Source organism: Gastrolobium bilobum, unplaced genomic scaffold (genome assembly GCF_033153095.1).
Source record: "Gastrolobium bilobum isolate Gb01-03AN ecotype WA unplaced genomic scaffold, APGP_CSIRO_Gbil_v1 utg7258, whole genome shotgun sequence".
NCBI lineage: Eukaryota > Viridiplantae > Streptophyta > Magnoliopsida > Fabales > Fabaceae > Gastrolobium > Gastrolobium bilobum.
This window is the reverse complement of record NW_026896893.1, coordinates 20266-48042: the sequence shown is the minus strand read 5'-3', so window position 1 is coordinate 48042 and position 27777 is coordinate 20266. Positions and strand designations below refer to the sequence as shown.

General features: G+C 36.2%; 2 protein-coding genes across 3 annotated transcripts; one reads left to right on the top strand and one right to left on the bottom strand.

Moving 5' to 3' along the window:
• The first annotated feature begins 4675 nt into the window (after positions 1–4675).
• Positions 4676–14910, top strand: LOC133302689 (NADH--cytochrome b5 reductase 1-like). Its single transcript, XM_061502503.1, has 9 exons — positions 4676–4841; positions 5850–5991; positions 6798–6891; positions 7013–7090; positions 7512–7592; positions 7764–7853; positions 14223–14288; positions 14607–14693; positions 14818–14910. The coding sequence occupies exons 1-9, from the start codon at positions 4676–4678 to the stop codon at positions 14908–14910; spliced, it is 897 nt and encodes a 298-aa protein (XP_061358487.1).
• A 2736-nt stretch (positions 14911–17646) lies between these two features.
• On the bottom strand, positions 17647–25084 carry LOC133302676 (vacuolar protein sorting-associated protein 36-like). 2 transcript variants are annotated; one of them, XM_061502490.1, is made up of 9 exons: positions 24381–25084; positions 23437–23640; positions 22405–22498; positions 22245–22302; positions 20283–20352; positions 18857–18992; positions 18697–18781; positions 18051–18142; positions 17647–17960 (listed from the first exon to the last, which is right to left on the bottom strand). In XM_061502490.1, exons 1-8 carry the CDS (start codon positions 25014–25016, stop codon positions 18085–18087), a joined length of 1341 nt encoding a protein of 446 aa, XP_061358474.1. In that variant the 5' UTR covers positions 25017–25084; the 3' UTR covers positions 17647–17960; positions 18051–18084. The 2 variants fall into 2 exon arrangements, with proteins under 2 accessions (XP_061358474.1, XP_061358475.1); XM_061502491.1 differs by lacking the exons at positions 17647–17960; positions 18051–18142; positions 18697–18781; positions 18857–18992; positions 20283–20352 and adding an exon at positions 21633–21779.
• Positions 25085–27777: the final 2693 nt, after the last annotated feature.

Here is a 27777-nt window from a genome sequence, read left to right as displayed (position 1 = left end):
CGTCAAGTACAAACTGTCCGGTTTTTCTCCTTTTGCAGCAAAGAAAACCCTTCTGCTACAACAATCTAGCATCACACCATATCGGACCAGCCAATCCATGCCTAAGATAATGTGTAGATTCATGCCCTCAAGCACTATCAAATCCACCATATACTCTTCTTGCTCATATATGAATCTGACTTCTTTGCACTTCAAGGAAGTAGAAACAATGTCTCCGGTGGCAGTCTTCACTACCATGGGAGGCGTGAACTCACAAATGGGTAAATGTACCCCATTAGCAACAAATTCCGATATGAAGGAGTGGGTAGCTCCAGAATCAAACATGGCATCAAAAGCATATCCTCTGATAAGAATAGTACCTCTGATAAGGTTTGGAGACCTCTCTGCCTCCTGCTGTGTCACTGCATATACCCTGGCACTAGTGGGCGCCATAGGCTCCTCTATGGCTCTCTGAGTAGGCACGAACTGAATAGGGATCGCCTGAATGGCTGCAACTTGCCCCGTCTTCTTGGGGCACTCTCTGGAATAATGACCTGCCTAACCACAACTGAAGCAAACATTCTGCCCCAGTCGACAAACACCTGTACGCATCTTCCCACACTTGGCACAAATGGGAATCTTCCCTGCATTTAACATTCCGCTTCCATTCTTCACAAATGGAGTCTTCTTAAACTTGGTGTTCTGCTGTGCTTGCAAACCCTTGCCCTTACCCTTCCAGGGCGTAGTCCTCCCACTGAAGCTCTTTCCTGTTGCTTCTTTTCCCCTGGTACGATAGTGCTCCTGAATATTCTGGCACTGCTTGATCAACTCCACAAAATTTTCGGTGCAATGACCTGCCAGTTTGTCTGCTATCATATCATTCAGACCCTTCCTGAATCGAAAGGCCTTGTCTTCTGGAGTGAGAGGAGTTCTACCATAACAAGAATATTTTGCCAAGCGGTTGAACTTGCTGAGATATTCATCCACAGTCATGCCTCCCTGCCGGAGGTCTTCAAACTCACTCTTCTTCCTTTCCCTGGCTTCTTCAGGGAAGTACTTTTGCAGAAAATGCCTCTCAAATAATGGCCAAGTAATAGCATAACCTTGGCACTCAAGTGGGTTTCTAATATTACTCCACCAGTCAGCAACATCCCCCTGTAACATGTACACCGCATATAGGAGCTTCATGTTGGCATCGCATTCCATAACCTGAAAAATACGCTCCATCTCTTGGAGCCACTCTAATGCTGCAATGGGATCTCTTCCACCTTTGTAGTGAGGTGGGGAATGCTTCCTGAAAGCATTCAGCATACGCTCTCTAGTATCCCGGTCAAACCTGGGTGGTATAGCTGATCTATCAACCTCAATAATTGGCTGCCTCACTAGTCCTTCATGGACATATGCCTCCGCCTCCTGATGGGCCTCTCCTGACCCTTCATGTCCCAGCACAACAGGCTCAAGAATCTGTACGGGACCAGCAGCACGTGCAACCTGCTGCTGCACATGTGGTGTAACTGGCGGTGGAGGAGGTGGTGAAGGTGGTGGAGGTCCTCCTCGTACCTCTGTCAACAGTAGTCGGATCATCTCAGCATTGGCCAGCCTATTCTGCGCCATAAGGTCTTCACTGGCCTTTCTTAGCTGTTCTCTATCGCGATCTCTGGCCTCTTCGATTCTTTTCAAATCAGCTTCCCTGGTTTCATTCAGGGTCTGCTGCAATGTTGCTATAGCTGCAACAATAGGATCCGGAGGAGGGATTTGAACTATTCGCCTGGGTCTCCCTCGAGGTGCCATGTCACTACACAAAACTGCACGAGGTATGAGTTAGCTACGCTCAATCAAGTGATAGCATATGCAATATCATGACACTCAAGAGACACTCAATAAACAGTTCTAACACTTAAGCAATACATCAGTGAACGTCCCGGTGAAATTGCTCTGATACCATAAATGTCAATTACCCTGCTAAATGTATTGAGGCGCTGTTATTCATATTAATGGATTTGAATCCTGCTAAATGCTTTTTTGTGTTCTTCCATCATTCTAGAGATGATCTTCTGGCTTTCGAATCCTTACCCTTATATTTATCTTTGTTTCTTTTTTTCATCTTCAACAGTTTCATTATTATGAATTTTTTAAGCATTTCTCAAATAGATTTTTCTTTCCAAACTGGTATATTGAATTGGAAATTCATTCCCTTTATTTTTTATATTCATGATATAGCATATACATTTTACAGGACAAGTTTTTGTGAAAATTGACCCATTTTCACGTTGTTTAATTATCAAAATGATAAGTAAATGTTCAATCGTGAGATTTTTAAAATGTGCACTTTGATTAAGTGTATAACTCATGAGTTTTTAGGGTTGGACAACTGTATACAAATTTGGCTCCAAATGTCTAATTTTTGTCTCAGATTTTGGTAACCCAAAAGAAAGTAAAATACAAGAATTGAGTCGTGTTTAAATGAAATTGCTTTTAGTTTTCTGTCAATCATATTTACTTCTCAGCCTGTAGTACAAGTGACTTGCAGTGCTCAAGATACTAGAGTTCGATTCTTTCTATTTTTATTTTTATTTTATTTTTTCACAGTTCAATTAATATCGTTGAATTATTCTAGTGGTAGATTTGTAAGCTGAACATAATTGATTAACTTCGGAAATAGAGCTCTGTTAAAAATTGGCTAGAATATGCTGAATATTCAACTTGTAAGTTTGACTTATTTAGTGCTTATATTGACTTGAGCGAAAAATTAAAATCCTTTTGTTGCCACTAAGCACAAGCATGCTTTGCATACAAATTTTAATTAATGTTATTTCAAATATTGATGTGTACATAAACTCAAAATAATACCCTTTAGGCTCCTTTGTTTTTGTTACAAAAGATCTTTTCCGAAGAGCTATAGAAAAATTTGTGTTGGTTTTGTTTTTAGGAAAAAAAAATATGTAAATCAAATTTCAACCATCTAATGACTTGGGTTTAAATCGTAGACTCCCCCGTTGATTGACTTTCTGTAATTATATCGTAAATCCTCGGTGACATTGATGCTTTTCTCTGGTCTTGAAACGGGGAGACCCTTCCCCCACCCTAAACTTTAATAATTCAATATATCAAAAATGAAATTAAAAAAAATCCTACCATCTAAAAAACTGGCCCCAATATAATGTCTTCCACTGTTCTATGTATCGTACTGCTAGATGGACCCTAAATTAAACATGAACCACATTATCCAGGCAACATGGATAAAAAAAACACACATTACAAAACAAAACTACATGGAATCACAGACAACAAATGCGCATTGGAAAAAAGCTCTACAAAAGTCATAACACTTACCTTAAACCGAACAAAAACCTCGTACTACACCCAAGCGCGCAAAGCTCAAGTCTTTGCGAGTGTTGAAGCACTGTAGAAAAAAAATGAAAAATGAATAAAGTGTAAGCCAAAAAGTGATGTAGAATTTCTTCTTAACAATGGATGTTGAACTTCCAAGTCATTAAATGGTAAAGTGAACAACGGCTAGGTGAAGGGTAAATTTGACATTTTACTTTCCTATGCAACAACATGAACCTTGTTCTCTATACGGCTAGGTGGGTTGCCTTAATGAGACACATAAGCTCTGTTAGTAACGTCGAAGGATTGTGAGTAACAGAATGACTGACGTGGGTCCATTTTGTTTTTGTTGGGGATCTCGAGAATTTTTTTTTTTGTGAAGGACCAATATGGGGACCATGTTTTTCATCAGAGACCCAAATGGGTCTTTACTCTTTTTAAAATATTTGTTTTATTTTTTCTTCTAAATTTTTTTATCCTTAATCTATTTTCTTCTTTTTGATTTTGATCATATTTGATCTTTTTTTTGTTGTATGATTTTTTTTACTTATTCGTTTTTGTAAGTGTTATAAGTTTCAACCATATTTGGTTTCTTTTCTTTTGTAATTACTATATTCTTTTATTTTAAAAAGGGTAAAATAAGTAAATTAATTAAATTTTTAACTGTGTTAAGATTAAACTTGGATGGGAAAAAATCATATGGATTAAGTGATTATATATATAAAAAATAAGGATGTAAGTGATTCAAAACAAAATCATAAGAAGGTTTTTAAACTTTTTCATTTAATGATCCAAGGACAAAGGGCTAATGTGTAATTCCCTCAATAAATAACAATAAATATGTTATAATATATAAATATTTAATCGTTACGTAACATCAATTAAAATATAATAAAATGTAATAATTAATCTAGGTTAAATACAAAATTTATTTACTTTAAAAATTCCAAGCAGTTAGCTTAATTTATACAACATAGATTATTATATTAATGTAATGTAATTAAGAATATTGACCAACAAAAAAGAGTGGCATAATGGCTGTCAATGGTGACCAGAACTAACTCAGCTACCATGATTCTTGCAGTTTCCAATCACATATACCTTTTGTAGGTTATAGTTTTTGCTAGGGACGAAGGTACGGACAAACTTATTTCAGAGATGTAAAAGTATAGAATATTTTGTGTCCTCCGTGAGACGTTTAGGATTATTCTTTGCTTCAATTCATGAGAACAATGACGAGAAGAAGAAAAGAATTAATCATCAGTTAAAGAGAAAGCTTTATATAATTATTACATATATTAATATCTTTTGCATGTTTGCACGTACATATTAAAGCAATTGTGGATTTTGGAAAATTTCATGCGAAATGTTGAAACTACCACTCAATATGACACTTCGATTCTCCAAATTTGATTTGAAGTGGTTACCCTTTGCAGAAAACGTGCAGCCTGAACTGCTAGGTGGCGCAGTTGCTCTTGTTGCTGTTGGCCTTACGGCTGCTTATTTTTACTATCGCATGAAATACCCCAAAGGTATTTATTTCACTACTTCTTGATTTGTTTGTATCATTTTGAAAGTTATTTCATCGTCTCATTAAAATTCTGGGATAAAATCTTCTATCTATTCGATTTCACGTATTTGCATTTGTTGTGAAACCAAGTTCTATGTGATCCAATCGAAAATGCTTCTTAATCAATTTTTGGAAGAGTTCTTTTTTTTTTTTAAACAATGGAAAATATATAATTTATCTTACGATAAAGTTGAATCCTATAAATAAAGGGAAAAGTATTTCTACTTTGATTTCAGTCACAAAATGACATCGTTTTGTGCTCACCGAGATAACTTATTTTCATTGACGGGAGAAATGCTTTACCCATAAATAAATTAGGGGTTGTCTACTTTGGAATATTATATATATTATGCCCAAAATTAAAAATTTAATCCTTAATATTTGATGCACCCAAGGTGAACATCTCAAAATAGGCCCAAATTTGTTTGGGTACTTAGAAACCGGCCTCAAGAGCAAGGTCACTTTGCCATTTTTTTGGATTAATAGAATTATTCTCGTTGAGTTTTCAATTTTTTCCTATTTTTTTAATCTTTTTATTTTGCATAGGATAGTTTCGTTATTTCTGTTATTTTTTATTTTCATTGCTTATTTAAGGGCGATGTAAGCCCCAGTTAATTGAGTTATTTTTAGTTTGTTCTTCAGAATCCTAATTCAACCTGTTTAACCAATTTCATATACGTTTATGTATTAGAATTTCCTTTACATATAAATTGTCGGTAAAATATAAGTTTGACCTCTTCAAAATTTTCATTTTTCTTCAAGTATTTCACTTCTTCAGGCATTGAGATGAGGGTAGATTAATTTAAGAAAATCAATAAGGGTGTAAATGCTTATGCCGAAGCTTAGCAATACAACCTTAAATCAATATTAAAGTGTTTTTTTTTTTTTTAATGAAAGGTGCCCAAATTTTAAAATGCCATTAAACTCGTCATTGCATACAAATTTTCTATCAAAATGACAATATTTTCAGGTTGCTTGGACCCCAACAAATTCAAAGAATTTACACTCACAAAAAAGACCCAACTCAGCCACAACGTTGCAAGATTCAGATTTGCCCTTGATACTCCAACTTCGGTATTGGGCCTTCCTGTTGGAAAAAACATACTTGTCAGGTTTGAAAAATATTTATCATATGAAAAAATGTTTCTGCAGTTAATGCAGATAAGTTATCTGCATTTATTTCTAAAATGACATCGTTTTGGTATTGAAATCTTAAAAAATTATAAATATAAAGACTATTATAACCCTAAAATAAATTAAAATTACAAAAACACCATGATTTCCACCCCAAAACGACGTCGTATTCAGCTTACTACAGATAGCTTATCTGCAGTAACCGCAGAAAAAGCGAACCCATTGTTATAATATTATATCAGAAAAATATTTCTGCAGTTACTGCAGATAAATTATCTGCATTTACTCTCAAAACGACGTCATTTTGGGATTGAAATACTAAAAAATTATAATTATAAAGACTATAATAATCCTGAAATAAATTAAAATTACAAAAATACCATGATTTCCACCCAAAATAACGTCGTATTGGACTTACTGCAGATAATTGATCTACAGTAACTGCAAAAAAAAAAAAAATAAATAAAAAAAGCAAACCCATATTATATTCAACTTATGATGTTAAATTAATGCAACATATTTCTAAGAGAAATGTTTTTCTCAAGTTACATAAATTTTTTTATCTCATTTCACTGACACATCGCAATTCGAGTCAGTATTTCTTTTTCTTTTTTCTTTTCTCTTAACCGTGGGACCCACCCAATTATGTCTCTACATGAGATAATATTATCTCATGTAGCATGAGAAAAGCATTGCCCAATTTCTAAAGTTGAACTATAATGAAAATGAAGAAAACAAAACCCACAAGAGATCGTGCACTATTTTATGTTAACTCTTAAAGCAGGGGAAAAGATAGCCAAGGAGAGGAAGTTTTGAGATCTTATACTCCAATCACGTTGGATTCAGAAGATATTGGTTATTTTGAATTAGTTGTGAAGGTAAAAAATTCGTGGACAAATTTTGTAGAAGGATAAATTATTTTATCTTTTCCATATATATTTATTGCTAAACTTTATTTGTGATAATTGATAATCACACGCGTCATCTATATGCAAGCAGATGTACCCAAATGGAAAAATGTCGCACCATTTTAGAGAAATGAAGGAAGGTGACAAATTGGCCGTGAAGGGCCCCAAGGTGCTTCCATCCTTAAGCAAAATAAAAATAAACTAAAACAAAAAATTATTGATCCAAAAAAAGTTGAAACTCTAATGTGCTAAGTTTTCAAATACTTGAAAGTCCAAAAGCATATAAAATTGGAAAAAAGAAGCATCCTTGGATACTTCTTATGTCCTTTTAGCCAATTTACATAAAGTCTGACCGGTCAGACTTTGCGTAAATCTGAAAAGTTATTTTTTTTTCTTTCTCCTTAGTTATATTGTTGACGTATAAAGTGAAAAAAAAAATGACTTTTTAAATTTACACTGGTCATATTTTGTGTAAATTACTAAAAGGACACAAGTTGTGTCCTTTTAAATGACATTATGTGAACCCTATAAAATTACTATCAATAAAAATATGGAATGCAATTGTAATGGATAAACACGTGAGCTTGTAGGGACGTTTCAGTTACAAACCTGGCCAAGTTAGGGCGTTTGGAATGCTTGCTGGAGGTTCAGGCATTACCCCAATGTTTCAGGTACATATAACTTTTCGGCACTAGAAAAATGTGTAAAATTTAATTTGTACACATTGTTCAACTAAAAGAATTTATTGAATGAGATTCACACGATTATCTAGTCCATTAATTGCTTGGAAGTGGGTAGAAAATGTGCTAATTTTTCTTCCTTTTCCCCATCTTTTGTTGCAGCTCACAAAAGCCATATTGAAAAACCCTAAGGACAAAACAAAGGTGTACCTTTTATACGCCAATGTGACAGTGGAAGACATTCTGTTAAAGGTAACATAATTAAGAATTCCTTTCTTTGATCCATTGTTTTGTTTCTATTTTAAATTTTTATTATTATTTTATCCATTGTTTTGTTTCTATTTGACCAAATCTTAATCCTTAGTAAGTTATTTACTTAGATAAATGATTTATTTATGTTGGGCTTCCTCCTTCAATGCTAAGCTCAAGCACATTTGAGGGGTTTCCTAAAAATCCTAACCCTAATTTCCACCTCCTCTATATATACTCATTAGTTGAGGGTGGAGGCGAGGTTAGATTTGAAAGGTCAGATTTGAGAGAACAAATTTGAGAGAAAAATTGTTTGATTGTTTGAGTAAAGCTTTATGCTTTGCATTTGAGAGATCTCTAGAGAGAGTTTGAGTGAAACATCTCTAGGGTAGTTTGATTATCACCATTGTTGGAGAGGTTGAGTTAACCACCATATTGGTGTATTTGATTATTTGTAACCATTATTTTCATAGTGGATTTTTGATCTGGACTAGGTCCCGTGGATTTTTACTTCTTAATTCAATAAGGTTTTCCCACGTTAAATCTGGTTGTGTTCTTCTTCTCTCTCTCCTGTTTTTTGTTTTTGATTTTCCGTTGCGCTGCCTGACCTGGTGAAGTTCAGGCCGAGGTATCGCCGAGATCCGAGATCAGGATCTTGTTGATTGACTTCCGCACAAAGGCCCCTGAGCCGAGCTTGAGGGAACCGAGTTTTCCCAACAGTGGTATCAAAGCCCGAGTTCGACGGGTTCTGAGGGAGACGAGATGGAGACCAGTGGCATAACTCATGATGGAGATATGTTCAAGTTGACCGCAGATAACTTCACTTATTGGAGACCGATGATGGAAGATCATCTCTACTACAAAGATCTGCATGAGCCCATTATCCTTGATGAGAGACCAGCAGGAAAAACAGATAAGGAGTGGGAGATCCTGAGTCGGAAGGCGGTAGCCACGATCAGGAAATATATTGATAAAAGCCTCTTTGAGCACGTGTCCGAATTCATGAACGCGTATGAGTTGTGGACGAAATTAGAGTCCATGATTCAGAAGAAGACTCCCAGGAACAAAGCACACCTGGTTCGCCGACTTGTTAAGCTTGAATACAAGGACGACATGAGCATGATTGAACACCTGAACACCTACAAAGGTATTGTGAATCAGCTGTCAAAGGCTGATATGAAAATTGATGAAGAATTGCAGGCATTGCTGCTGTTGAGCTCGCTGCCAGAAAGCTGGGATACTCTGGTGGTGACCCTGAATAACTCGACTCCAGATGGAAAATTGAAGATGGATGTCGTGACAGACAGCCTCCTAGGCGAAGAATCCAGGAGAAGAGAACGAGGTACTTCGAGTACGTTTGAGGCCAATGTTGCTGAGAACAAAGGGAAATCTGACTCCCGGGGTAGAAGCAAAAGCCGGGGTAGAGGTCGTGACAGACGAGACAAGTCCAGAGGTCGGTCAAAGCCGAAATACGAGTTGAAGTGCTTTTACTGTGGAAAGACAAGCCATAAGAAGCCAGACTGCTGGACCCTACAAAATGATGAGAAGAACGACTCTGTGAAGCCAGATCAGATTATTCCCAAAAAGAGGGAAGACAAGAGCACCACTGTGGTGGCTGCCAACCCGGATGCCGAGATATTCCTCCTTGGTGAGGATAATTATTTGAATGTTGCATATGATGACTGCACCTGGATTGTTGACTCCGGTTCCTCCTTCCACGTTACTCCACACAAAGGTTTTTTCTCCTCTTATCGAGGTGGAGATTTTGGAGTCGTGAAGATGGGAAATCAAGTGACCAGCAAGATTGTTGGTGTCGGTGATGTAACTCTGACCACAGATGTCAGATGCCGACTTGTGTTGAAAGACGTAAGGCATGTTCCTGATATGCGTTTGAACCTAATCTCGGTAGGCAAACTTGATGATGCCGGGTTAGTGAACTACTTCGGTAGTGTGAGATGGAAGCTGGCCAAGGGAAACTTGGTCGTGGCCCAAGGTAAGAAGGAAGGCTCCCTGTACGTGATGCAAGGAAAGATCAATGGCAGAGAAGCCAATTCTGTTCGAGATGAACCTAGCTTGGAGCTATGGCACAAGCGCCTCGGCCACATGAGCGAGAAAGGGCTACAGATCCTTAACAAGAAAGGATTATTGACCGGGTTGAAAGGCCAAGCGTTGGAGAGTTGCACGCACTGCCTAGCTGGAAAGCAGCACCGGGTTTCTTTTGTGAGACCGGATCAACCAAGAAGACGAAGGAATATTCTTGACCTCGTCCATACTGATGTCTGCTCCATGTCGGAAAGATCCCTTGGAGGAGCTCAATACTTTGTTTCATTTATTGATGACCATTCCCGCAAAGTGTGGGTATATTTGTTGAATTCTAAAGACCAGGTACTCCAATCCTTTAAAGAATTCCATGCTATGGTTGAAAGGGAGACTGGCAAGAAATTGAAAGTGGTCCGATCTGATAATGGTGGTGAGTATTGCGGCCCATTTGATGCATACTGCAGAGCGGCCGGGATTCGACTTGAGAAGACGCCCCCCAAGACTCCACAGTTGAATGGACTTGCTGAGAGGATGAATAGAACTATTGAAGAGAAGGTCCGAAGCATGTTATCCAATGCTGGATTGCCGAAATCATTCTGGGGAGAAGCCGTCAAAACTGCTGTTGATTTAATCAACCTCTCACCATCACGGCCACTTGAAGGAGAAATTCCAGAAGAAGTCTGGACGGGTCGGAAAGCGGCCTACAATCAATTGAAGGTGTTTGGATGCCGAGCTTTCGTGCATATCCCTAAAGATGAAAGGGCCAAACCTGATGCAAAGACTAAAGAATGCATTTATCTTGGTTCACCGAGATGTGAGTTTGGATTCCGACTTTGGGATCCAATCAATAAGAAGATCGTGAGAAGCTGAGATGTGATCTTTCATGAGCATGAGAACATTCATGACATCTCGAAGCCCAAAGTCCGGGTTACTGTCAGACATGAAGAACCCATCCCTCCTGTCTGAGCTGAAGCAGGGGGAGAAAATCAAGAAAATGAAGAAAATGATGATCAGCAACAAGCTGAAGATGACCAAGACATTGAGGTTCGAGTTGATGATGAGATCCGGGATGAAAATGATGAACCGGGTTCTCAAGCTGAAGAACAGCCGAGATATCCAACTCGAGAAAGAAGACCCTCTACAAGATACCCATCCGATGAATACACCGTTGTTGCTGAAGACGGTGAGCCTCAGAGTTATGATGAGGCTGTGACGAGCTCAGAGAAAGAAGAATGGAAAAAGGCAATGCAGGACGAGATGAAGTCTCTACACGAGAATCATACTTATGAGCTGACCGAGTTGCCTAAAGGAAGACGAGCTTTGAAGAATAAATGGGTCTACAAGATTAAGAATGAAGAGAACGGGCAAAAGCCGAGATACAAAGCCCGAATTGTAGTGAAAGGCTGCAATCAGAAGAAAGGAGTAGATTTTGAGGAGATTTTTTCTCCTGTGGTGAAAATGACCTCGGTCCGAACTATGTTAGCCATGGTGGCTTCAATGGACCTCGAGGTAGAACAAATGGACGTGAAGACGGCATTTCTTCACGGTGATTTGAAAGAAGAAATATATATAGAGCAACCTGAAGGATTCCAAGCTCCAGACCAAGAAGACTTGGTATGTCGTTTGAAAAAGAGCCTCTATGGCTTGAAGCAAGCACCTCGGCAGTGGTACAAGAAGTTTGAATCATTCATGACTGATCATAAGTTTGAGAAGACTGAAGCCGACCACTGCGTATTTGTGAAGAGGTATGAGGCCGGAGATTTTCTGATATTATTGTTATATGTTGACGACATGCTTATTGTAGGGAAAGATAAATCGAGGATAGCCGCCCTGAAAAAGGCGTTGAGGTCGTCCTTCGCAATGAAGGACCTCGGCCCTGCAAAGCAGATTCTCGGAATCAAGATCATCCGAGATAAACAGAAGAAGCTACTGTGGCTGAGTCAAGAGAAGTACATTGAGAAGATTTTGAAGAGATTTAGCATGGACAAAGCCAAAACAGTGAGCACCCCCCTTGCCGGACACATAAAGCTGAACCAGAAGCAATGTCCGAGATCTGATGAAGATAAAGATGAGATGATGAAGGTCCCTTACCAATCCGCCGTCGGAAGCTTGATGTATGCAATGGTTTGCACTAAACCCGACTTGGCGTATGCTGTTGGAATGGTAAGCCGGTATTTGTCAAACCCCAGCAAAGAGCACTGGGAAGCAGTGAAGTGGATCTTCAGGTACCTCCGAGGTACAACCGACTTATGTCTCCGTTTTGGAGAAGGCAAAACCGAGTTGCAAGGCTACTCGGATTCTGATTTAGGGGGAGACGTCGACTCGAGGAAGTCGACTACAGGATATTTGATGAGATTTGCTGGAGGAGCTGTCTCTTGGCAATCAAGACTTCAGAAATGTGTTGCACTATCTACAACTGAGGCTGAGTACATTGCCACTACTGAGGCAAGCAAAGAGATGCTGTGGATGAAGAAGTTCCTCATGGAACTCGGCCATGATCAAGACAAGTACGAGCTGGGTTGTGACAATCAAAGCGCAATCCATCTTGCAAAGAATTCAACTTATCACTCCCGCACTAAACATATTGATGTGAGGTATCACTGGATCCGGGATGTGGTGGAAGGTGGAGAGCTCAAACTAGTCAAGGTGCACACTGACCAAAATTGGTCCGACATGATGACGAAGCCGGTTCCAGCAAGAAAATTTGAAGACTGTTGTGAAGGAGCCGGGTTGATGATGAAGTCGACGCATTGAAGTCGGAGGGGGAGATTTGTTGGGCTTCCTCCTTCAATGCTAAGCCCAAGCCCATTTGAGGGGTTTCCTAAAAATCCTAACCCTAATTTCCACCTCCTCTATATATACTCATTAGTTGAGGGTGGAGGCGAGGTTAGATTTGAAAGGTCAGATTTGAGAGAACAAATTTGAGAGAAAAATTGTTTGATTGTTTGAGTAAAGCTTTATGCTTTGCATTTGAGAGATCTCTAGAGAGAGTTTGAGTGAAACATCTCTAGGGTAGTTTGATTATCACCATTGTTGGAGAGGTTGAGTTAACCACCATATTGGTGTATTTGATTATTTGTAACCATTATTTTCATAGTGGATTTTTGATCTGGACTAGGTCCCGTGGGTTTTTACTTCTTAATTCAAGAAGGTTTTCCCACGTTAAATCTGGTTGTGTTCTTCTTCTCTCTCTCCTGTTTTTCGTTTTTGATTTTCCGCTGCGCTGCCTGACCTGGTGAAGTTCAGGCCGAGGTATCGCCGAGATCCGAGATCAGGATCTTGTTGATTGACTTCCGCACAAAGGCCCCTGAGCCGAGCGTGAGGGAACCGAGTTTTCCCAACAATTTATTCAATAAATATCGGTTAATTTTAGTCAAATAGTAACATATTGATATATAACTTAAAAAATAAAACAGATACCCAATGGGTGCAGCTCAGTTGGTTCCTTGGCGTTGAGTTAGTGGAGTTGGATATGTGTTCGATTCCCGCTGAATGCATTCTTGGAGAGGGGGCTGAACTTTTAGCCATCACTGACCCCCGCACTCCGGATTAGTCTCATAGCTGGTTCAAAGAGTCAAAGCTTGTGGAAATACCGGAGGAAACCAACTCGCCTCAAAGAGGTAATTAGGGTCAAAGAGGTAATTAGGGTTGGGTAACTCCAAAAAAATAGAATAGATTGATATATAATTTGAAATGAGAGTAAAATGATAAAAAAAAAATTAAATAATGAAAAACTAGCTTAGATTAGTAGTTTTAATTGTATTGTTGTAAATAAGATCAATAGAATAAAGAAGTTATACAAACACATCTGCTCACAAACCAAATCAATTTCAGGTTTGTAATTATTTTATTCCTTCTTTTCTACATAGATATTTATTATATAGTAGTTTCAGACTTTCTGCTATTAGCTTTAGGGATATAATGGGTATAGTTCAACTGTCCCATTTTGAATTACGGGAGATGGATAATTGAGTTGAAAACATTGTGATCCATAAGTCTTACAGTAATTGTGATTTGTGCTCGGCGTTTTGGAGAATTAACATTAATTTACGCTAACAGAACGATTGAAATTTTATATCTACCACCTCTCTAGACACATCAGTAATAGTTTGTCTCTTTATTAACAATATCATCATGGTTTGTAGCGTACTACTCTGGAATAAGAGTGTCTCTTCTCTCTTCTCTCGAAATGTTCTATCAATTTTAATAATAATAATAATGACTGCTATATATTGACAGGTAAAAGTTAAAAAGGAGGAAAGAGTTGAGGAAAAATAATTTGCATTTAAAGTGAAGGGTTTTTTATTATTGAGTATTTGCTATGTGCTGCAGGAAGAATTAGATAGCTTTGCAAACGAATATCCTGACCGTTTCAAAGTCTATCATGTTCTTAATAAGGTTAGTTGCTCTATCAAAAAGATAAACATTCGAAGAATTCTTGTAATATGCATTCTCCTCCTTCATCACTTCAAATATCTCTGTCAATTATATGATCACTAAAAAATATATATATTACATGAACATGCATAATTTAAAAATGAGTGGCCTTAAACTAAAATTAAAATAAGAATTTTGTGACTACAATTCATTTTATCTTTTTTTTAAAAAAAATTATTTTTTCTGTAACAAACATTTTCTCATTATCAACTAAATTTGAGTTCATAGCTATCAATATCTTTGGAAAATAAAATGTATGGTATTTTTAACACTTGACAGCCTCCTTATCCATGGAATGGTGGAGTTGGGTTTATATCGAAGGAGATGATTCAAACCCATTGTCCTGCACCTGCCTCAGATATTCAGGTTGAATTCAGAACTAACCTATAGTGTGCCAATTAAGAATGGAATTGTTTTTCTTTATCACATTGACCTAAATTACTTCTTTAAGTTATAATTCATCACTTTATAAAATGGTTACATTTTTCAGATACTTAGGTGCGGCCCACCCCCTATGAATAAAGCAATGGCTGCACACCTTGACGCACTTGGGTACACATCAGACATGCAGTTCGAGTTCTAGCCCTTCAATTTAATTTCCTCAACACTTATTTTACTTGTATACCGCGTGCGTTAAGCAAATCTTATTACATAATTCAATTCGATGTTAATAAAAATCAACCGAAAGGGAAATTATTTGCAAGTGAAGAGTTACGTTGAGCTTAGCACTTGCTTCCATGCAAGGGTGTTAACGGGCCGAGTCAGCCGAACTTTGATCTTAAAAGGCTAAGTTTGTGTTTAAATGTATTAGCCTGACCAAGCCTGTTACTGTTATGAATATAATTATCGGCTTGTGGCCCGACTTATTTACAGAAAAATAAAAGTTTGATTTAGACTGTTTAAAAAAAAAATAAAACAACAAAAATTTATCCAAATAGAATATACAATCAAAGCACTAGTAATTCCATAAATATTCATAAATTTAATGTACATCTAAACAACATAATATATTCCATAAATATTCATAAATTTAATGTACATCTAAACAACATAATATAGAACAAAATCATTCGAAAAGTCTGTTTAACCAATAAGATGGGGTGAAATAGATTGAGAAGAGAGAGAGAGCTACTAAAAGTAGTATAAAAAATATAAAATAAAAATAAAAATTAATATACTAGGTCAGCCTAAGAGGCTCTAAAGCCGAGCTTTTGAATTGGTGCCTGAAGTTTTTTATTAAACGAGCTTTTATACAAGTCCAAGCCTGATTCCAACAACCAATTTTAGACATGTAAACTCAGGCCTTTACGAGCTGAGCCAAAGGCCCCTGTTTCGTTTACCACCCCTATTTCCATGTGCCAAATAGCCAAATTTATGGCAAATCCCTACGAATCAAATGTTCTTTTGTTTTTTTTTTTTTAAGTACAATCAAATGTTCTTTTTAATAGTGTCATTTGAGTGAAGTGGTTTTTTTTTTTTTTTTTTGTGAGGAAAGGTGGACTTGGCTTTTTGGTTTGAGGAAAAAAAATTAAGTGGAATGTGAAAAAGGATAAGGGAAACCGAGAGAAAAGGATAGAGAAGTTTTTTTTAAAACATATTTCACTTAAAATGTTAAGATATATAGTCTCAAATTTGTTGTATGTGCAACTAATGTGGAGTTTATAAGATCTTGAACGCTCACACCCTTTGAGCTAGCTTTGGAGTGATGTATCTCAAGGTTCTTTACATGGTATCAGAGCTTGAGTGACTATAATGTCACAAGTTCGATCCTCACCGCCCCCCACTTTAAAGTGAAATTAAAATAAAAGCACAAAAAGGTAAACCAAAAATTTGGACCTGTGCAATATCCACGCTTCTAGCCCAATGGACTCTCGTATAAGGGGGCGTGTTGAGATATATAGTCTCACATTGGTTGTATGTGCAACTAATGCGGAGTTTATAAGATTTTGAGCACTCTCACCATTTAAGCTAGCTTTTAGAATGATGTATCCCAAGGTTCTTTACATAAAAAAAAATACCATATTATGTCATTGAATATGACAATTTTATTTTTGAAGTTCCTTTTTTTTTTTCCTTTCACTTTTACATTCGTTGATCTATAACTTAAAAGATTTAAGTTTTAGAATTGATAAAACAATAACATAATATTTTACATCCCAACACATCACTTGATATCAATTATCACATTAGAATTCACTAGCTTCCATGAATAAAAGGATATTGTTATTAACTAATCTTTATTGGTATCAATAAACATTAATAATTATTGACTTTATGTTGTTTAGCATTTCAAGTTACATTAATAAAATAATTGGATTAACATCAATTAACCCTTACTGCTATCAATTAGAATTAACATTTATTGCCTTTAATTATTTTAGCATTTTAAACCCTTATTATAAAATGACAAATGGCTGAATGGAATAAACAAAAAGAAATTACATCCTCCCTATCATTTTATCAAACTCCTCTCTCTCCCAATAAATCTCCCATTCTCAATCCCGCCTAGGAAAATAAATAGATCATGAGGCCTATCAAGAACTTAGGATATGTCCTCCGTCAAGTCAAGGCTAACCTAATCTATTTACTAAAATATAATTGACTCATACCTTTTAAAATGCGTGTTTAATAAACAGATTATAGGCATATTTTTACAATGGTTGGCCTATTAATCTACAACCTAAACCATATTATTTTTAAAAAATAATAATAATTGTTTAAATAATGTTACATAATAAAATGATATTGTTTTAAAGAGTAAATACTATTTTGGGTCCCTAACAAAAAACATGATCCCCACTTTAGTCTTTTACAAAAAAAAATTAGTCAGTTGGTCCCTAACAAATTCAAAGTAGACCCATTTTAGTCCTTTTGAGGAACTAATATAGGTCTTTTTTGAAATTGTGAGGGACCACGATTTCAACTAAATTGGTCCACTTTAAATTTGTTAAGGACCAACTGACTACTTTTTTTTTGTAAGGGACTAAAGTGGGAATCGTGTTTTTTGTTAGGGACCAAAAAGGGTATTTACACTTTTTTAAATCTTGTAGATTTAGAGGTCCAGAAGACTTGAATAAACTAATTATACCTAAGCCAGAACTTTTAATTTCTAAATATGGGTCAAATCTATTCTAAAATTTAACTTACACTGGACTAATTAGTCAAACCAAACTCAATAATTCATATAGAATTAACCTATTTAAGTCAAACACAACCTATTTACACCCTTCAAGCCTCTCCCCAAACCAAAAAATACAACACCAAACCCTTTCCACAAAAATAAATAAATAATATAATATTGCCAATTGAGAGCATGACCGATAATGACTCTTATTTTGATAATTTCGGAACATGTATTAAGCAATGTCTGTAAATTGCAAGAAACCCCTAACAATATGCTTGTAAGTAACCCGTCTCAAATGTACAATATGGTACAATGTTCAAGAATCGTCAAAACTGCAACCATAGGCCATGCCTTAATTGGATCATATCCAACGTAGTGATGCCATACGAAAAGACTAACCTCTATATATTAACTTGTTAAGATAAGGGCTTGTCTTGAAATCGTTTGCCCAACATTTAACTTGACTCGACAATCATTTCAATAACCAATCATTTCAATCTGTAAATTTTCTGTGAGCAAAAAGAGAAAAGTCAACTTCGAAATAAAGAATGACTAAAAGGAGCAAAGTACACATAAACTAACTCAAAATTTGTCCATACCTTTAGTTAAATTGAATTGAACAAGCTTGTAACTCTAACCACGAGCATGGTTTGCCCTTACCCATGAGGGATAAATCCCTTGATCTTTTACTCTGCATACATGGCAGTATGCAACACTTTATCCCAGAACAACTTATGCTTATGAAATCAATCAATAACCAAAATCATTTTCTATAATTGAAACAACATATCAATTATCAAACTAGAAACCAATGAGATGCAGAAACAGGGATAGTAATTAATAACTCTTGAGCAGCTACAAAGTAGAAAGCTGAACTGCAAGGCCAATGATATGGATTCCAAAAGGGCAGCAATAATTTTCAAATAAAATCAAAAGCATACTCTATATATTTCAAGTAGGAAGACTTATTTTTAGTTATTTATCTTGAAACAATGAAACTACAAAAAGGCTGCAACAGAAGTGAAAATTAAATTTCTTGATGAGAAGAAATTCAATAATTATCTCTTTTATAATTTGAAAAATAAACAGAGCATGGGAAAGATAAAACAAACAGAAACGACAACTGGACAAGGAATACTGAATAAACAGCAAATATTGCAGTTAGTACATTTAAATTTTAGAATAAGCCAAAACATTATATTAAAACAAAAGCCAAAACCACATAAGCATAGAAAGTTTACTTACAAATACATATCATCTCGATCAATTTCAGGGAACAAGTTAATATAAAAGCGAAATCCATCTGGACTTATATCCCTGCATAGTACACCTGGGAAAGATTCGACAGAAATTAGAACACAGTCAGGTTGCTATATGTATTGAAGAAAGTGGTGCAATTGTGTACCCTTGCTCTCAGCAGACAAGAGATGCTCCTTTGCCATTGCTGGGGCAACTCCCAGTGTCATGGCAGCATCACTAGCACTTATCCCAGCTCTAAGAGCATCAGGCTTCATAACAAGCACCTTGATTTTAGTGAAAACCTACACCAAACAGCAGTCAGTTACTTAAGTCTAATTTGACCACCTTTAATTTCATCATAAGAAGTTGATATCAAAATGACAAAAATGTAAATGAAGATTGACAACCTTACACACACACACACACACACACACACACAAAATAAATCCCATCTCACCCAAAATAAAAAATCAGTGCAGAAGATTGAAATCATTAATCTAAAATATAATCAACATGTCCATGTGGCAACCTATTAAAGGTAGAATACAAAACATTGTACCCCAAGAAACTTATACGACAGATGGAGAAATAGGTAACAGAAATCAATATAACTTGGCCGATACTGTATAATCCATTACAAATATAAAAATCTTCTCAAAAATAAGAAAGGGAGATCCGGAGTTCAACTTTAAAATTAGCATACCAACATGACTTATTTGGTTAAAAAACAACAGTTGAATTGCTTTCCGTATAAACAATTCGAAAAAAGTTAGAGCTTTGCATAACTTAGACCGGAGATCAAACTAGTCAAAAGGCCATGTCGCACAAAAACCCATAAGGGAACCAAAATCAAAGTCACATGAAAGCATTCAAAGTGAGAAAAGACAAAAAAGTGAGAAGCTGAAGAAAAAACAAGACTGCTTCTTGATACAAGGGAAGCGAGAAAAAGTTTGCAGTTTTGAATGCTCTGAAGCTCAAATGCTAACAAAGTCAAGGAGAGGAAGACAAAGGCGCAGAAGAAGAAAACCCAATCTCCATTATATTTCCCACAATTCAGCAAAACATAGATTTTATTTCTTTCACTTTTTCGTTCTCATTTTTCTTCCTTAGGTTTCTGCAGAGTTCATTAACAGCTTGATTTTTTCATGTTTATATCAGCTCAACTGGATTTAACCAGTTCATTTCAAAGTACAGTCAGCAAAATTCAAATGGATTGACCAAGGAGCCAGGTTAGTAGTTTTGTGATCTGGCTAGCCAACTGGTCTGGTTCATACAATTATGCTTTTTACCTCAGTCCCAGATGGTCCAGGTGGCCCCTCACTTGTAGAACCCACCCCGACCTATTACACTGTCTGGGAAGAAACTGAGCTCAAGACGAGAGTGCTCAGAGCTCATAAGAAAAACATAACTAGTATAAATACAAGCTATTGTACAACAATCCACTAATCTGATCCCACAGTTTCACAATTAATGCACTGCACAAAATCCATATAATTCCCACAAGACAAGGATATTTTCCCAAGTCAATAACAACAATAAAACCTAAAACAGTTATAAAAATGACCACAAACGAAAAGATAAAATGAACTTACCTCCTCATCACTGTGGGACTTCGTTTGTATTACCATGACTCCACTATCAAACTTCCGTAGAACCACTGGGCTGAAACAAATGAATAATAACAACAACATTAATAACACCTTTATCCCAAACTAATTTGAGTTGGCGATTAAATGAACCCAAATAAAATAAAATAAAAGATTGAAAGAAAAGAAGAGGAGAAAAAGAAATGAAATAAATATAAAGTAAAAATAAAAATAGATAAGAGAAACAAATAAAAACAAATTATTGCCGGACCAGAACAATAATCAAACAAAAAAGTGGATAAAGTATTACACAAGGTAGAATCCTATTAGGGGTTAACCCCAAGAAACAGAGAAAGAAGATGGAAAATGAAGAGTTTCTGGTTATTTCATTCAATGCCTCATTCTGAGTTTACATCAGTTATTTGTATCACATACAACTAATAACTGTTCAACAGACTCTTCTAACTACTTCCATTATTCACAGAACTAACTAACAGCTATTAGAATTTACATCACGTAACATTCCCCTCTCCTTGACAAGGAACCTTGTCCTCAAAGTTCACATGAGCGAAGCAATGACAGAAATCATCCATAGTTTGGTCCAACAATACGTGGATCAGCTTGCCAAAGGATCTGTTCATCCTCCACCGCAGAATCCCCTAGTATATCATCAGCTTGGACTGACCTGTGTCTACTGGTCCACTTCTCATCACAACTATAGCATAGCCTCAACGCCCGCTTCCTCTGCAACTCCTCATGCGACATACGTTTAATGTTCGAAGAAGAAGGCAAGGCTAAGGGTGGAATCTGATTCGAAGCAAGAATCGGGTTAACAGAAACAAAAGTTCTAGAAGCAAACTTCTTCGAACCAGTAGAGAAAGAAGCGCTGAGTTCCCCGTGATGATCATCATATGCCATCGCTAATTGGATCGATTGGTGAAGGGATGTTGGTTCCCTTAGCTGCACAACACTCTATAACTCCGATTGCAAACTAGACACAAAAAAATTCATTAACAAATCATCATTTAAATCAGGTACTTGATCAACTAAGCCTTCAAATTGCTGAACATAATCCCTCAAAAAAGTGGTTTGAGTAAGTTTGGTCAAAGCGCCTTTTAGATTTGTATATCCAGAAGTTCCATATCGTTGACACACTGCAACCATGGAATCACTCCAAGAACAAGTTGTGCCGCTTTTGAACGTCCATTGAAACCAAGAAGCAGCCATGCCATCCATTTTCAGACTTGCGAGCACCACTTTGGATTCTTCATAAATGTTCTGAAGACTGAAGAACAGCTCCGACTTGAAAATCCAGCTATGCGGATCAATACCAATGAATACCGGAATCTCCATTCGCACACCTTTCAACAGCGAACTTTGATCCACATTATCAAGCTTCGTGGAATGCTGGAACGATGGCGAAACTTCCACATGTAGTTGTGCACGAGGGGAATCTCATGGTTGTGCATGTTGAGCAAGAACAGCTTCCTGAAGTTGTTGCATCTGAGTCACAAACAAGGAGATTTGATTACGAGTATCAGTAGCCTGAGCACAACAAATCTCATCAAGATTGGTGTCGATGCGCTGCTGAAATGAATTGAGCTACTCAGACAATTCTTGAATCGACATCGTGAAGTTCAGAAGATGATGAAAGCACCAATGTTAGGGGTTAATCCCAAGAAACAGAGAAAGGAGATGGAAAACAAAGAGTTTCTGGTTATTTCATTCAATGCCTCATTCTGAGTTTACATCACTTATTTATATCACATACAACTAATAACTATTCAACAGACTCTTCTAACTACTTCCATTATTCACGGAACTAACTATCAGCTATTAGAATTTACATCACATAACAAATCCCGATTATGATTTGAAGGCACCTAATCTCCATGTTTATACTATGACCACAATCTACCAATACATAGTAACAGAAGTTATAATAATAGAAGATAATGTCATACATACACATCAAACTTCTCCCACAGAGAACATGCTTGCAACAAATCATCAGGTGAGATTAATTCTGTTTATTAGACAACCAAAACAAGTGAGGTATTAATTCAAAAAATGTAAAACTTAAAAGATAATCATGTCTGAGCGAAAACAGAAGACAGAGTATTGAAACCTGTGCCACGAGCACGATTGAAGAGACAATAAATATCAATAAGATTGATAATCCCTCCAGCTCTGTCAAGTGGAACTTTAACAAAATCTGCCAACTAAGTATTAGCAAGGACAGATTAGAGTATTTTAAACAAACAGAAAACTAACGAAAGGAAGTCAAGTGGCCATTAATTAACTCCATAAACTTAAAAAACCAGAACATTGTTTTTCCCATTACTTCTATACAAGTGAGAAAAACATATCAAATCATATGCACACACAGCCTGAAGGTAGGTTAGTAAGCAAAATATCAAAATCAACAAATATCTTCCTCCCCAGGAATGAGAATGAGTGAGAGAGCTTTTCCAAGGCTCTTGCACAACAATTAAGTCAAAAGACCACAATTGTCTAATGCAAAGAAATTCACTATATTTGGCATGAATCATGATTTCAACCATAGTTTTATGTACATGAAGAATATCTTCTGTATTCTAATTGATCCATATTTTTCTAATCTTCTTCTGACTTTGCTCATGTTATCCCTTTAGGCTTGGTTTCTAGTATTTTTACTTTTTTCTCCAACACCAGCTTCCCTTGATAATACTCCCATGTGGACCATGTTAGTCATTCGTTGTCATCACCAAAGGCAAAGAAAAATTCATCTTCAATAAGTTCATGAATATATGGTTCAAAACTATAATCATATGTACGAACAGTTCATTATTCTGGTGACACTAGCAAAACTTAAATGTCCCCATGAGCTTTGGAAACCATTACACTTTTTGTTTTTTTGGTTTTTTTTTTTTTTTTTAATCACTTAAAAACATAAGTCATGAGAATCCCCCAATTTAAAATAGCAGGAATAAAAGCCTTCATGATAAAAAAATTCTTGACTACGAATTATTTATATCAAAACAATATTTTAAACGTTAAGGAAAAAAGACCAAAATTAATAATAACAATAATAATCCTTCTTAAAAGCATATCTTACAATTTGCATGATTTTTTTGTTACTAAGAAATAATGCATGATTGAGGAGGAGAGATAAGAGAACCTGACGAGATAACTGTTGATGATACAAAGCACCAGCAGACTCTTTGGTAACGGGGGATATTATACCAACACTCAATAACCAATCTTGTATCTCTTCCTTTGAACCCATCTCTTCATCATTAGTTGCATTGGTTTGAGAACTTGAGCCAGACAAAAGTTTTTGTCTCATTCTCTCTGCTAGCATGACCATCTCTTTAGCCTTGCTCTGCAAACCCAACATCAATCCAAAACTTAGAGCAGCTTTCGCTTAATACGAACCAAAAAAAAAACTGGTTAAAGAATTTCAGTACAAAAATACTTCTAGACCAAACTACAATTGTCACAATCAAGTAGGAGAAAGAACGAGATTACATCACAACATAAAGGTAAAACTCAGCTCACAAGTTCGCCTATAAAAGTAACATATAGGACCAGAGATCATTCGCCTTACTAGTCCTCATCGATCAAATTGAGTGATGTTTCCGCTTCGCTAAACTAAGACTATAAAGAGAAGAATACACATTTTCCACAAATTACTCCATATATATAAATTACCACTGCCTAAAATTGAAGACAAACAGTAGCAAAACCTCGGAAATCCTCAGAAATCTTTTGGTAAAGTAAACAGAATTCAATTCATCTAATTTCTCCTTCTTCCACCAAACCTCAACATAACCTTCATTTGGTCCAACAAAAAATGGGCAAACTGATGCTATAAAGCTCCCACTATGTGCAGAGTTCACGGAAGGTTCTGTCTTGTCTTGTATTTGTAAGAGGCTAATTACATGAATCGAACTATGTTTCCGATCACATGGTAACTAACACTAACCGTTGTGCAATGTTCCCTTCCAAATTTATATCATTTGGTGCAATAAGCACAAACAAATAAATAAAAATTAAAATAGCAAAACAATATGTATATAAATTTGTTTACACACTCAGAGTAAACATAAAGACATTAATTACCATGAGAGCATTCAAATCCTGAAAAGCCTCTTGCAAGCTCCGATCAGTACTCTCCCACATTTCCTGCTCCTTCCTCAATATCCCTGACACTCCCACCATCCTCACAGTCCCGTCACTCGAATAAATCCCGCTCAAAGATGCCGCCGCCGATGATGACGACGCCGCCACCGCATTCAAACCCGAACTCGGAGCATTCTCCGCCTCCTCCCACGCCCTGGACCGCCAATTCTCCCAAAACTTGGCCAAGAACGCATCGCAGTCCCCTTTCCCCCTCACCACGATCGTCACCACCACCGACGGCAAAACCTTACCCTCCGCCGCCAGAGCAACCTGGAAACGGACCCTCCGGGAAGCGAACATGGACTTCAGGGACTTCTTGTGAGAGAAGATGTGCGAGATTGCGCCCAGGGGGACGGCGACCGCGACGGCGGAGCCCGCTGCGGAATCGGAGAGCCAGATGAGGCGGTGCGTGGTGAGGATGAGGAGACCCGATTTCAGATGAGGGAACCAAGTGTAGGACTCGTCTTCGCAGAGAAGGTCCACACCTGAGAGGAAGAAGCACTCGATTTCGTTAGGTACAAGTACCGGCCGGCCACTTCCGGTGAGCTGCACCGCCGGCAAGTAGTTTCCGGCCATCGCCGAGTCACACGGTTCGACGTCGTTTTGAAGGCTTCAGTTCTAGCTGGAGTTGAAAAATAGATGAACCTTCAAAAACCAAAGCATTTTTCGCAATTTGGATTTGCATCTTTATTAAATTTTAATTATCTTGTGATACTTGCTAATGTAATAATATTAAAGCTTAATTAATGATCTCGACTTGCAATTTGGATGTTCTAAAAACTAAAAGTTAAAAAAAAAATATGGAAAAGTTTAATTAATGTATCAGTTTAACACTTTATAGAAAACTTCATATATTTTTAAAAATACATTGGATATGTATAGTGATGTTTTTAATATTTATGTTGCATTTGTAAAGTTAAATAAATAGTTATTCAAGAAAAATATTTCTCCAGATAAGTTATCTGCATTTACTTCCAAAACAATGTCGTTTTGAGATTGAAATATTAAAAAATTATAATTATAAAGACTATAATAACCCTGAAATAAATTAAAATTACAAAAACACCATAATTTCTGTCTCAAAACGATATTGTATTGCACTTACTGCAGATAACTTATCTGTAATAACCGCAGAAAAAGCGAATCCACAGTTATTTAATAATAACTACTTAACTAGTTCATTTTGATAAACGAATAATTGATTTTTGATGAAAGTTTTTTCCTGTGAAATTTTTTCACACAGAGCCTCAAAGTAGGGGTGTAAATAGGCTGGGCTTTGCCTTAAGTAGGTCAGGCTTGTGTAAAAATATTGGGTATGCTTGACCTCTTAGCCTGTGTAGGCCCCAAATTACAAGTCTGGTCTGACCTATATTTAAAAAATAAAAACCTTGGCTTAAGCTTGTTAGCCTATTTAAGTCAGTGTTATTAAAATTGAACCGACTCGGCCGGGTCGACTCGGGAACCGCTAAACCGGTCATATAATCGGTCCGGTTCAAGCAACGAACCGGCCATGCATCAGAACCGATGCGACCCGGCCGGTTTTCATGAAAACCGGTGACCCGGCCCGGTCCCAAAAAAAAATTTCAAAATTTTTTTTCAAAAAAAACAATCATAATGGATATATTTAAATATATTTTTTTGCTTATTGACTTACATAAGTTATGTACCTAGAACACTAATATTATCTCAATTATGTACTATGCAAAAAAATTTGATTTGATTTATAGTTAGAGATGTCATTTTCTGAACCTAAAGTCCTGTATCACGATCATTATATTTTTGTTTGATCATTTATTGTATAATAATATGTGATATTTTTTATATTAAAATATTTGAATTTTTTGTCATTTTTGCTTAGATATTTGAGTATGTTTATAATTTTTTAATATACATTATAAAATTGCTTATAATTACCGGGTCATGCGGTTGAACCAGTGACCCACTGGTTGAACTAGTGACCCAGTGACCTAGTATCTCAACGGGGTCAATGACCGGCCGGTTTTAATAACATTGATTTAATTCTATTAAACATTCAACAATTAAAAGAATAACTAAAATAATATTATTTTATTATTTAAAATTATTAAAATAATAATTTTATTTTTATATTTTAAATAAATAATATGATAAAGGCTGGCATGTAGGTTTATAGGCCCGACGTGTACAAAAAAAGTTTGTGACCTGTTTTCTAAATAGATTATTTTAAAAGCCTAAGCATGTGCTATTTTACTATTTATAATAGGTCAAGTCTGGCCTAATATAAACTAGGCCATAGGCCCCTGTAGACCAGCCTAGCTCATTTACGCTCCTGTCCCAAATTACCTTATTTCTATTGTGAACTTTGATATAAATGGCACTTGTATTTACGTAACAATCACAATATTATTCACATATTTTTCTTTACATGAACGGTATCTTGCTTTACACCTTATTTCTTATCTCCCTATGTAAGTACTCTTTCCTAACTAACTATCCAACTAACTTCCCCCGTATACGCTACTTACGTCTTAAATCTTAATTGCATGAAACTCCCTTATGGAGATACATAATCTTTTGGCCCAAGAAGGTATTGATTTTTGTGTAATTTGCAATTAAATAATAACCACACAAATATGTAATAAAGAGATGTGTGAGTCCAAGTATCATTCTCACAGAGATGATTTATACAGTTTAGATTATTCAAGTAAAGAAATAAGAAAATGATTGATTTTTATGGATAATTTTATAAAATAAAAAGACAATTAAACTAAGGGGATTGCATTCATCATTTAACATGACCACAAAAAGTTTCCTAACACACACAATATTTTATGGGACCCGCATGTTTTGATTTTAAAAAAAAAAACTACAGCACTCAAAACGAATCTCTATAACATAACACAATCATTTTTCCTACAACATAACTCTTATAAAACCCTTAAACTAAAGAAAACAACAAATTAAACTATGGTATAAAAGTGATGGATGTGAAATAGGTTTGGGTCAATTTCCCTTATACAACAATACTGCAACGATGCTATAGCATAGATATAACACCTCGTACATTTGAAACATGTAACATCCCGTTCCGGACCCGCGTATTAACCATACTTATGATATTAAGCTTAGTTAAAATCACGATAATTGAATTAAAATACGGTAATTTTTTCCTTTTATAACGACGTTTTCATTGAGAACTACCGTATTCAAAATAATTCCCATACCATGATCATAACCAAAAATATTTGCGAAATATTAATTCTACTGCTTAAATATCACATAAAGCACACACAAAGAATGCTAAGTGATTCCCATAAACCAACAAAGCAATGATACATTTTTACACGACGTACCAACC

Bases quoted from the DNA above. Each gene is read 5' to 3' on its own strand.
- LOC133302689 (XM_061502503.1), top strand. From the start codon at position 4,676: ATGTTGAAACTACCACTCAATATGACACTTCGATTCTCCAAATTTGAT. The intron at 6,892-7,012 runs GTAAAAAATTCG...ATATGCAAGCAG, and splicing joins ATTTTGAATTAGTTGTGAAG to ATGTACCCAAATGGAAAAAT. The intron at 7,091-7,511 runs GTGCTTCCATCC...GTGAGCTTGTAG, and splicing joins TGGCCGTGAAGGGCCCCAAG to GGACGTTTCAGTTACAAACC.
- LOC133302676 (XM_061502490.1), bottom strand. From the start codon at position 25,016: ATGGCCGGAAACTACTTGCCGGCGGTGCAGCTCACCGGAAGTGGCCGG. The intron at 22,303-22,404 runs GTTTCAATACTC...TCTAATAAACAG, and splicing joins CAATCGTGCTCGTGGCACAG to AATTAATCTCACCTGATGAT. The intron at 20,353-22,244 runs GTATGTATGACA...CATTTGTTTCAG, and splicing joins CTGTGGGAGAAGTTTGATGT to CCCAGTGGTTCTACGGAAGT.